The following is a 12,113-nucleotide window of genomic DNA, read 5'->3' as shown; positions in this document are numbered from 1 at the left end:
TTCCAGCAAATAAATGAAGACTAAATGAGAAGATATCATTATCATAATTTTAAAACTCCCCTAAATTTAAAATAATGGACTTAGGCAAAGATCATCAACTAACCTCTCAAAAAGAGAGTTTCCTGATGGAAATACACAAAACCACCTATGAAGTAATACTCCCCTTTCCCTATCCATTCAGAATGGAATCTGATAAAGCCTCTAAGTTTAACTTTCACTTTACAGAAAAACAGAAATCAGGGGAACATGGTCAGAAGACCAAACATGGGGATGCCATCAGCAAAAGCCACAGAGAAATTATAAAGGACAAATTTGGGGGCAAAAAATAGGTGGGGCGGGTAAATTTAACAAAGAGAGATGGAGGTAGAACCTATAGATTAAAAGAAACTTAAGACATATCAACCAATTGCAATGTGTGAATCTTATTTTGGACCCTGATTTAACAAACCAACTGTTCAAAAACATTTAAGGTATAATGGGGAAAAATGTGAACACTCTCTGGATACTTAATGATATTAAGGAATTGTGTGTGTATGTGTGTGTGGTGTGTGTGGTGTGTATGGTGTGTGTGGTGTGTGTGTGATAATGCTAGTGTGGTACTGGCTCAAAATCCTTCTTTTTAAAAAATAAATGGTGAAATATTTATGAATGGAATTTCATGATGTTTGGATTTGCTTCCAAACAATCTGGGGAGTGGGAAGAAGTATAAATGAAACACATGTAAAGAGGGAACACAGGTAAAGAAGGAAACCTATCAATAGAAGGTGATGTGCTTGAAAAAACAAAGTGCAGAAAAGCACACCCCCAACACAGTACAAAATGGGACTATGTTGGATCTAGTCACAATGAGTATTCTGATCCCCAGAGAAGTTTTCTCTGCTTTGGAGAAACAGAGGTATGTCATGGGGCCTCATGAAACCCGTGGTCTCATGAAACCCTCAAATACCCATCCATCTCCTTCTGCTCTGATTTCATGCTGACCAAGGGAATTACTGATAATCAGAAGAAGGGAAGTTAGATGGTAGATACAGGTATTCCAGTCCCTAGAAAAGGATGATGCTGATTATATGTTAATAAACTAACTTTTGGTTTATACCTAAGTCCCATATGATTTTAATTTGTCTGGTCCATTTCAAGTATCTGATCATTCTTGAATGATTATTCAGCTTCTGGAGTTGAGAGTTTAATGTCTAAACTATGGTGATTCAACCCAGAAGCTGCCCCATCATTCCTATGTGATGCAAACATAAGAGTTAATAAAACAGACACACATAAAGCTTGCATTCCTCACGCCCCTTACCTTTGCAACAAAATAATCCCACATACTGAGTTCAGGAGGAATAAACTTTTCTTTGTAAGATGGTCTTTCTGCAGGTACTGGTGGTGGGGTAGCATCCTTTACAGGTCTTCCAGGAACCAGCATTCGCATGTTAAACCTCCTGCGGTGTTTATCTATGTCTTCAGAAGGAACAGGAGGTGCTGAATAAGGATAGAAAAAAAAACTGGCCTTATTTTCCATTATTAATTCAAAGAGTTAACCTTTCTTTTCATCCTACTCTTGCCATGCTTTTAGTGTAGACTAAATTACTTACAACTGTGCTTCTAAACTTTTCTAGTTACTGCATCAGTTTTCCAACAATCATGGCAGAGATGCAGATGAGGATAGAGTATAAAAGATTAACTTGCAATGAAGCAGCCTATGTGCTATATAGAATAAGAATTCAAGCGATTCTATATACAGTGTTTTAAATAAATGATATATTCAACAAATAGTACAGAGAGTGCTTGAGTGATTATTTCTGGCTGTGTTGTTCAAGAAAGATTCATTGAATGAATATGTAGGATGTAAAGCATGCCTTAAAAGAAAAGCAGAAGCTCATTGTGAAAAGAGGAAGCTGACACCAGAAATGAATGACCAAAGGTTTGGCTAAATGAGGAGTAAACTTCTTTTGCTAGACAGGTGTCAGGGAGGGGAATAACAACGACAGTCTGGAGTTAGGGTGGGACAATCCTGTGGATAGGAAGCTGGGAGCTCATCCTACGGGCAATTCTCATGAAAGTGTCTTGAATTAGGCACATGATGAGATATAGTCTGCAGGATCAATTAGAGAGGAAGGTGGAAGAATCTGACACAAGAAGGACCTGAACTAGTATGGTGGGTGGTAAAGACCTAGGGGAAGTGTTAGATATGAGAAATACATAAAAGAAATATCAAAAGGATTCAGAACTAATTGGATATGAGAGAACCAGAAAGAAGTCAACCTGGTCCTCTTCTGAAGCTCCCCGTCACAGAAAATGATAATTCTATCTTAAGTTCTCTTTGATGAATATGACCACTTTTCACTCTGTCCATCACTAGGCTAAACCACTTTTATCTTTTTTTAACTGAGGTGAAATTTACATAAAATTAACCATTTTAAAGCGTACAATTCAGTGGCATTTAGTACATTCACACTGTTGTGCAACCACCATCCCTATCTAGCTGCAAAGCATTCTCACTACCCCAAATGAAAACCGTATACCCATTAAGCAGTCACTCCCCATTCCTCCCTCCCTCTAGACCACTGCAACCACCAGTATGCCTTCTGTCTCTATGGCTTTACCTGTTCTGAATATTTCATATAAATGAAAGCATGCAATGTGTGACTTTTTGTGCCTGGCTTCTTTCACTCAGCATAATATTTTTGAGGTTCATGCTAGCTATATAGCATGTGTTAATACTTCATTCTTTTTTTACAGCTGAATCACACTCCATTGTACTTATATACCACATTTTGTTTATCCATTCACTCTTGATGGTAATCCACAATTATCTTTTAAGTGGGCTATTCCCAGAGCCTCCCACATGGGCTCCCTACTTTTATTCTTTCACAGTCTATTCTCCACACAGCAGTTAGAGTGGGTCTTTTGAAAACCTAAATCAGATTATGTCACTCCTCTGCTTAAAACCCTCCAATAGTTTCCTATCTTTCTTTAGAACAACAATAGTTTTACATGACCCATGAAACCCTCAATGACCTTGGCCCCAGTTGCTTATCTTACCTCATCTCTGACCACACTCCCCTGGATCAGGATAGCCATTCTGGCCTCCACTGTAGTTCCTGGAAAAGGTCAAACTAGTCCTACCTCATGACTTTTGCACTCACTGCTCCGTCTGCCTGAAATGCTCTGGCCCCAGATATCAGCACGATCTGATTCCCAACTTCCTTAGGACTCTGCTCAAATGCTATCTAATCAGAAATGTGTCTTCTGATCATCCTAACTAAACTGTTCCCATCCTCTTTCCCTCATCATTCTCTGTCCAGTCACTCTGTTTTATTTTTATCGTAGTTCTTCCCATACCTGAAATACTATCACTTGTTAATTTATTGTGTTTACCTCTACTGGATGTAAGCTTCATGAAGGTAAGGGATTTGTCTGTTTCGTTCACTCCCATACCCCAAAAGCCTGGCATAGAGCAGGTGTAAGTAAATGCAAACATGAATACGTACTCAGAGGTTTAAGCATGATGATTTGATGAATGTATTACCTACCATGAAAAAATAATAGAAAACTCAGGAAGAGGAAAGAAGTGATTTGGGAGGAAAACTTTTAAATTTACAGTGGACTACAAGTAGGTAGGAAGATGGAGATATAAGAGTCATCCACATGCAGTGGGAGTGGAGACAACACAAGTCGAGAAGACTGCCTACCTTACTCTGACTTACGTAGGAACCTATCCATCTGATGTGATCTTGGGCAGTAAAGACACAGGTTAGAACCTGTGCCATTTAAACTCTCTGTGCCATTAACTCCTCATCTGTAATATGACCATTTCTAAGGACGAATTAAGACGGACAATTTCTGTGTTTCAGCGCCAAGGTGTAAACCTTTCCCATGGCATCAGTCTATATCTTACCATCCTACCATCTTAAAAAGAGGGCTAAAAAATCTATTTTGGTCCATAAGAAAAGAGGACAGAAAATGGAATTTAAAAACCATGTGAATGATTGGAACAGCCTTCTTGTCTATGACCATAAACTTAATCTGAAGCTAACTACTGGTATACTCTGTAAAGATTATGAGGATTTATTTAAATCTTCTTTCTCTAATTAAAAACTATCCTTTTTCCATGACCTTATTCCTTAACAATGTCTCCTCACTTACCATTACCTTTCCTTTTTTCTTTTTTATCCTCCTCAAATTTGTCCTGGTTTACCAAAAAATGTTAAACTGAAACTATATTCTTTATTCTAACATGAGTTTAGTTATTTATTACCCTAACAAGAGTGATTATACCTTAAACATCAGTGATTTTCAAAATAAAAAATTTTTAAACATTAAAAAAAACATTTTACTTTTACATTGGAAACTATTTACATTTACATACATTATTGGTATCAAATTTATCTTACCTGAAATATTTTCGGATTGTCTTTGAGGTTTCACAACAAGTTTTACACCTCCCCCAAAAACAGCAGCCCACATTCGATTGTTTAATGGGTGGGCTGCAAGTCGAAATAATTCATTGGAGGAATTTGTGGCAAGAGCATGTATCAATAAACTTAAGTACACAGCAACAACAGCTTCACACAACAAAATGTTCAATTTTGGCTGGTCTTCATCTTGGGCTGAACTCAAGAGATTAATAAGTGAACTCACACCTGTAAGGGTATATAGTATTATAAGAAGTATATCAGCATAAAGCTCCAGAAGGAAAAAAAATCCAAATTTGCAGTTTAACCAAAATTATGTATCTATATTATACTCTATATATAGTGTGAATATATACACATGGAGATATATATATATATCCATAATTTGAGCAACAAAATAAATGATAGGAATGGTTTATAAGCTATAGAATAAAATAAGAATCCATTCATCCCTACTGATATAATAAATGAGTGAATAAATAAATTAAAAGAAGAGAAGAGAAAGCTCTTCCTTACAGAACAATTTCAACTAATACGTAGAAGGAGGGATAGAATTAGAAAATCACCATCTAGTAATCCCAGTAATATCAGTAATATCTGATTCAGTCAGGAGTCATCACTGGATGGTATAATTAGTGTGTAAAAGTGTGATATTTTACACAATCTCAAACATTCTCTTCAAAAGATACTCACTAATTGCAAAGGAAAAGAAAGTAACTTTACAAAGGAGAAATCTGGCAGAAACTACCATACAAAGTGATCAAAGTTAATGGCACCAGTAATGGGACCAAGTGGCATCATGTGCCTCTTGATATTTTACACTGAGAAGGGTACAATCTCTCTTCATAACCTGAATCTAATATTAAGAAGACATCAGAAAAACCCAAATGGAGGGACATTCTAAAAAGTAATTGGCTAGTACTCTTCAAAAGTGTCAATGTCATGAGAGACAAAGAAAGGAGGAGGAATACATATTAGAGGAGATTCATGAGACAATACAACTAAATGTTACATGGAATACCTTAGTGGGACAACAGGTGAAATTGTCAAAATATCTATAGATTAGAGAGCAGTATTGTGTCAATATTAAGATGCTGAATTTGATAACAGTGCTATCGTTATGTACAATAAGAGAATGTCTGTTTTTAGGAAAGATAAACTGATACATTTAGATGTAAAGGGGCATCATGTCTGCAACTTACCCTCAAATATTTCAGAAAAAAGTATATATTCACACAGACACACAATAAGTGAGTGAGTGAGAGAGGAGGAGTGAATGACAAAGTAAGTATGGTAAAATGTCACTGTTTGGGGAATCTGGGTGAAGGTTACACAAGAATTGTTTGTACCATTTTTGAAACTTTTGTTAAGTCTGAAATTATTTCAATAAAAAGTCAAAACGACAACAATGTGTTTTGAGAAACTTATGCATAAATGAATTTTAAATACACACTTGAAGTCTGTCACTTCCTTCTACTGCCACTCTTCACAATGATCATTAACATGTAACCACAGAGTTATAAAGCAAGTAGAGCAAAAATTAAGTGACATGGCAGACGAGGAAAGTATATTAAGAGAATGGAGAAGGTTTGAAATAACTGATATGGAGAGTGAGAAAGAGCCAACCGGAGGAAGAGGACTGGCAGACATCATGATATATGTGCCACTCCTTTCCTAACATACATCTGCACTCTTGAGAGTAACTGTATTCTGATGTATCTGTGAAAAAAGGCTCTGTGATACTGGCTCTCTAAGATTCTAATTCGGGATGTCTAAGGATAAGAAACATGACATGCTCACCCTTGCGAAGGATGTTAAACCTTGCTTTTTTATGCTGGTCAACACAGCTGGTTTTTGAAGCCTTAACTTTCTGAGTCTTCAGACAACATTACAGTACTTAAGAATTCCTAATCCATGGCAGAAAACATTATCAAAAACAAACAAATAAAAAACTATTCACCAAATCCACAAACAACAACAATCAGGAAACCAGTTGGTAGCTTTGTAAAAAGGAGTTCCCAAATAGAAGACTAAAAAACAAACAAACAAAAAACACCACTCAAATTCTCACCAGGCCATTGAGCAGGAGAAGAATTTGGTGTTGCATGTTCTTCAATGCTTTCTGTCCTTAGCCTTCGACGATCACTTAAAAGAAGCCCTTGATAAGCCATTCCTGTAAACTGGTTCCCTTCTGTCTGACTGCTAAAACAAATAAGGTTCAGTTATTTATCATCTTAATAGAGGTAACAAGCAATTATACCCTATACATATTTATTTTAGATAACTGTAACAAAAACAAAACTCTTAAAACTGAGTTCACTGTTCTAATAAAAACTTATTTCAGAAAGTTCTTTAAATTGGTTACAAATATTTATCGATAGCTTTTTAAAACAAAATACCAAATTTTCTATTTAGGCAGATGACATTTTGTCATTAAAACCTTTTCCAAATGCCACTTAATACTTAAAAATCTTTTCTATATTCACTTATTTGTATTTTTTTAAAAGTCTGCTGTAAGGAGACTACTGATGGTACTAAGATATATCAGAAAGTTTCAGGGCACTATTTTGTTGCATTTCTTAGTTCTGTAAAGTTGTGCAAGCTCAACTCTGAATTAAAACATCAACTAAAATCTGAAGAATCCTATTTTAGAAATACCTAGTCCTAAAGCCAAATGTGCCCAAATATTTACTTTGCTCATCTTTATGGAGTGGGGGAAGTACAAAAGAAGAAAATAAATCTGACTCCCTGGAGAGTCAATCACAGCCTAAAAACTAGAAAATACACATTTAAACAAAATTTATTTGGATTCTTATCTGGCGCCATTTTAAGCAGTGACTGATATCCAAGAAGATGTCTTAGATCATTAAGATGACCACAGTCAACCAAACAAACTCTTTTTCACTTATTTACATTTCCAAGTTTTTGGAGTTACTTAGACATGGCTTTATTAGGCTAACGTCAGAGAACAGGCCATTTTGAGAGAGTAATTCTCTATGCAATAACAAATCTTCCCACAAGAGGCTGCTGAATTTATAAGAAAAAAATCTAGATATATGTGTAATATAAATTTAATGTGATTCTATTTATATTACAAACTTTTCATTTATTAAGATAATCCATTTAAATCTAGGTCATCTTTCCAAGTGATTCAATTTCTTACTACTTATACTGCCCTAGTCATTAAAATACAGAGTATACACTGATGAAGGCAATTAGACATTTAACAAAAATTCAAACCATTACATCTATTGATATCACTTCTAAAGACATACAGAAATGGGTAAGTAAAATTGATTTTAATAGTTCAATGTTAGGAATGTACTTTCTCATTTTTCAAAAGTTCTTCCTCTTTCAACTGAAAACCAAATAAACAGAAACTAATCTAATGCTAAAAGGAATAGTTCCTAAGGGGGAAAAAATAAGAAAACTTTGTATCATAAATTACTTTGGATAGTGAATACTTCTTTTCTTGAAAGCAAAAAAAAAGATGGTGATGATAATTTTCCTTTACTATTTGTCATTTTCTATATGTCTCTGTTGTTACTAGGTAACAGCTAAACTAAACAAATAATTATTTTATTTCTCATTCTAATCTATTAAAGTACACATGGTGGTCATATTTGAGGATTTTTCAGTCCCTAGGAAGCAGAACTTTAATATAACTCTGGAACAGTCTAATGCTTTTGCTGTATTAATACTATTTGGGTAATTTTTTTTTTTTTTTTACCTGTAGCTATGACTGTCACATAATGCTTGGTAAATTGATGCAGAAAGTGATGCTGCTAGTGAATGAAGTGTGTGCACCTAAAACCAAAACAGCCACAGTTACATTTTGTACTAACATTTCTACACAGCAGTAGTATGTTAAAAATCAGAAAATACCCAGGAAACTAGCAATATCATAAATAAAACTAGGTCCTACATGAGACTACTAACTCTACCTTAAAGCTTCTAAAATAAAACTCATCCAATTCAATATCCATGCTCACAACAAAGCTAATTATTCATATGCATCTTTATCAAATATTTATTACTGTGAGCCTGCCACTTAGCAGGCCTTAAGCAAAGTGCCAACATTCACATTGCTGGGACTGTGTCCTAGCCTGCTAATGAATAGCTTAAGTAGTAATACTCAAAAAAAGCAGAACCAAAATAAGCAGAGAATTTTCAGAGCTTTTATTTAAAGTTGCCTTATGAAAACTTCTCCTTGATGAAACTAAAAACTTGATCTTATCAGTAAGAATGAATTGAATGTTTAGAAAGTATATCAATCACTGTCTGAAATGGTTACTTTTCCAGAAAGCAAGTAATCCACTTAGTACTTAGAAGTAATGCAGTCTTAGAATTTTAAATTTTGAAAGTTTAAAAATTATCAATATAATGTGAAAACCACATCCTACAATGCCACACTGAATCAACATTTTGAGACTCACACAATCTTAAAATTTGAAGGGATCTTAGAAATAGTTTCATACTTTTTGAAAGCTTATCCAAATTTCTAGGAACTAGAAATGTTTACTTAGAGTTATATGCATTGAATGCATTTTCTGCATTTCCATATTCACCTATCAAATAATTTAAGTAATCTCTGCTAAAATACTGATACAGATTAATTCATGCTATGGATTAGAAGTCTCTAATAGGATGATATGACCAGTAAACCTTGGGTCCTTCAGAAGAATGTACTACCAGAGATTGAATGTGCCTTTCAAACAAAAAAATTAAAAATAAAGATACTGGGGAACTGAAATGACATCAGCCACTGGAATTGGAAAAAGCACAGTACAAATACACTTAGGCTAGCACAGTGGAAGTCTGATCATCTCTCCAGATCCTGCCACACTCCCTACTGTTTCTTAGAACCTATCCATTTTTTAAGTTTTCAGCATAGGATATAGTTTTAATTTGGGGTAGTAACTCTGCCAAAACTCTAATTGCCCCAAACTATTCCACAGCCTCCAATAAAACACAGTCATCAGGGAGACAGTAATGAGGGTACTTTCTCTGGGACTATTTCTAATCAATCATGGTTCCCTCAAAGATACCCCCCTGCACTTATATTTTCATAATATCCTGGCATCTAAGCAAACAGTTATAAATATTTCTACTTACTGATTCATTTAAAGGAGATGGAGAATCCAAAGGAATATTTGGCAAGAATACTGTCTAGAAAATGAATTTTACTACCAAAAAAGTATTTGCCTGTCTTAAAGGAAGATAATAACTTTTCCACAAGTAAGAAGAAACTATCATATTAATTTCAGGTATACAGCACATTGGTTCAATATTTTTATAGATTATACTCCCCTTTAAAGTTATTACAAAATAATGGCTCTATTTCCCTGAGCTGTACAATATATCCTTGTTGCTTGTCTATTTTATGCTTAGTAGTTTGTATCTCTTAATTCCCTACCCATAATGTGCCCCCCCCTACACACACACGTTGGTAACCACTGGTTTGTTCTCTATGTCTGGGAGTCTGTTTCTGTTTTGTTATATACAGTCATTTGTTTCATTTTTTAGATTCCACATATAAGTGATAACATATGGTATTTTTCTTTCTGTCTGACTTACTTCACTTAGCTTAAACTCCATCCAAGCTGTGGCAAATGGGAGAATTTCAAGAATGCTTACTTTCAAATTACACTCATTGGACAAATGGTCTTGAACTAATCAGACTGAGAAGGTAGCAGATAAGAGTACTGTAAAATATTTCTTCTAAGTTCAAATTGGAAGACAAGTATAACACATTTACCTTCTCAGTGTGTAAAATACCAAATGATCATAAACTCTACATTACCTTCACATCTTCAATACTGGGATGAGGTGGTGTTTTCATCTGAACAATAGTATAAAGTATATCATGGATGTGATTATTTAAGTACAATACAGGATTAGCTATGACTGTTTTTGTTGAAGCAATACTTGCTGAAAGCAGAGGTAGGGTGGTAGGCAGTGGTAGTGGAGACTGGAGCTGCTTCACTGTAGTTTCCTGTGAGTGATAGGAGATTATTTTTTCCGTAGTTAAAATGAAGGACAAAAAAAGCAATTAATAGTTATATGATAAAAATACTGGCAGTAAACATCTGAGTAAAAGCAATATGTTAATGTGCTTGCTCACTTATTCTACAAAAATTGATTGCGTACCAGGTCCTATGCTTAGATGCAGAAGATGTAAAGATGAGTTTGACACAGCTGTGCTCTCAATTTTTGTCTAAAAAGACGCATGCAGAGTGTAAATATGTGCCTCCTATGAATAGAGGAGCTAATCACATTAAGATTAACCAGTAAAAAGAGCTTTACAACTATAAATGAAAGTTATTGAAATTATTAAAATAACCAAGATTGAAAACAAAAGTAAAGTCAATACCTGCTGTGATTCTTGTAGCAAAAATTTGAGTTCCATCCTTACTGAGGCCAGACCACCACCTTGGGCCCCATGAAGGCTACAGTAACTAAGAAACACTCTGAGGAGATCTTGGTTCTTCTGCAACCACAACTTCCGTCTTTCTGCATGCTCTCGTTTAGCCTGTAGTCTCCGCCTTTCTATTTGGTGCCACTCATAGGAACCAATATCTGGTTTGTCCACCATTTCTTCCTGATCCATAATATCACTCTCTACTGTGGAATATGTTTTACTGGCATATTCTTTAATAACTGATTCATGATTACATATCTCATGCAAGGCAGCAATTTCCTTTTCAAGCCAGCTATAGAGTTGAAATCTGAGTTTTCCACCATCTACTTCATAACCTGTAGCCAATGTTCTTAGTTCAGTCATAAGGATCTTTAAACAAGCTCTGAATTTTAGTTGTTCAGCAATCACATCAACTTCAGAATCACCTTCAAGGCAATCCTCTTCCTGAGGAGTCAATAACACATTAGGGTCTGGGGCTTCCTGATCTTTTTGTCTATCTTCTTCCCTGACATTTGTACTTTTCATTACTAAACCGACTGCATCTTCTTCCTCTTCTTCCAAGGCACCATCGTGCTCTTCACCCCAATCAAGGGTAAGAGGTTCCTCTTCAACTTTTACTATTGGCTGACTCCAGTCAATCTGTGATGAAGTTACGTTTGACCAATCAATTCCAGAACTTCTATCACCATCACTTAGAGTTTTTGATTCTGAAGGTACATCATCCATCTTTTTAGAAATGAAGTCAGGCTGATCTTTTTCTGAAGGTAAGGCAGACACTTTGGTAACTTTTGGAATTTTGGAGAGTACCTCCAAGGCTAAAACAGGACATCCAACTTTAAAATGAGCATTTGCTGTAGTAAAGAATAATTTTCTTTCTATGAGATTAATTTTATCAACAAAGTTCTTCTCCGTTTTGAGACCTAAGGTTGCCAAAGTTCCTTCAGGGGAGGCAAGGTTTCTTCGAATAAGCAAAGGATGAGTTCGAAGGTAGTTGTAGAAACTAAACACCACTGGGTTACAAGATTTGATAACTATAGAAATCAAACAGATACAATCACAAGGTATTATGTTAACTTGTAATTATATTACAAAAGAATAAAATATGTCAGCATTTCCTCAAAATAAAGGACACTTAAATATTAACCTAGGATTAGTTAAACTATGATATACCCAAAAAATACAGCTAAAATAAAAAGAATTTCCCTGTTTTGCTATGGAGTGATATCCAGAATATATTAAGTAGAAGAAGATGAAGAAAAGTATATATACTAAACTAC

At 35.1% G+C, this 12,113-nt stretch overlaps 1 protein-coding gene across 3 annotated transcripts in view; it reads right to left on the bottom strand.

Annotated features, from left to right (window-relative positions):
• The window catches only part of DMXL2 (Dmx like 2), a 163,264-nt gene that overhangs the window by 17,928 nt on the left and 133,223 nt on the right, over window positions 1-12,113 (bottom strand). For 2 of the 3 annotated variants that reach the window (XM_060097340.1, XM_060097342.1), the window contains 6 exons: window positions 10,789-11,867; window positions 10,219-10,410; window positions 8,146-8,222; window positions 6,487-6,617; window positions 4,395-4,643; window positions 1,301-1,479 (listed from right to left, as the gene is read on the bottom strand). In XM_060097340.1, the coding sequence (XP_059953323.1) occupies window positions 1,301-1,479; window positions 4,395-4,643; window positions 6,487-6,617; window positions 8,146-8,222; window positions 10,219-10,410; window positions 10,789-11,867 (1,907 nt within the window). The remainder of the gene's footprint in view (window positions 1-1,300; window positions 1,480-4,394; window positions 4,644-6,486; window positions 6,618-8,145; window positions 8,223-10,218; window positions 10,411-10,788; window positions 11,868-12,113) is intronic. The other variant, XM_060097341.1, reaches the window with a different exon arrangement.

This window comes from Mesoplodon densirostris, chromosome 4, assembly GCF_025265405.1.
Source record: "Mesoplodon densirostris isolate mMesDen1 chromosome 4, mMesDen1 primary haplotype, whole genome shotgun sequence".
NCBI lineage: Eukaryota > Metazoa > Chordata > Mammalia > Artiodactyla > Ziphiidae > Mesoplodon > Mesoplodon densirostris.
The sequence above is the reverse complement of the archived record's forward strand: the minus strand, read 5'-3'. Positions and strand labels throughout refer to the sequence as shown.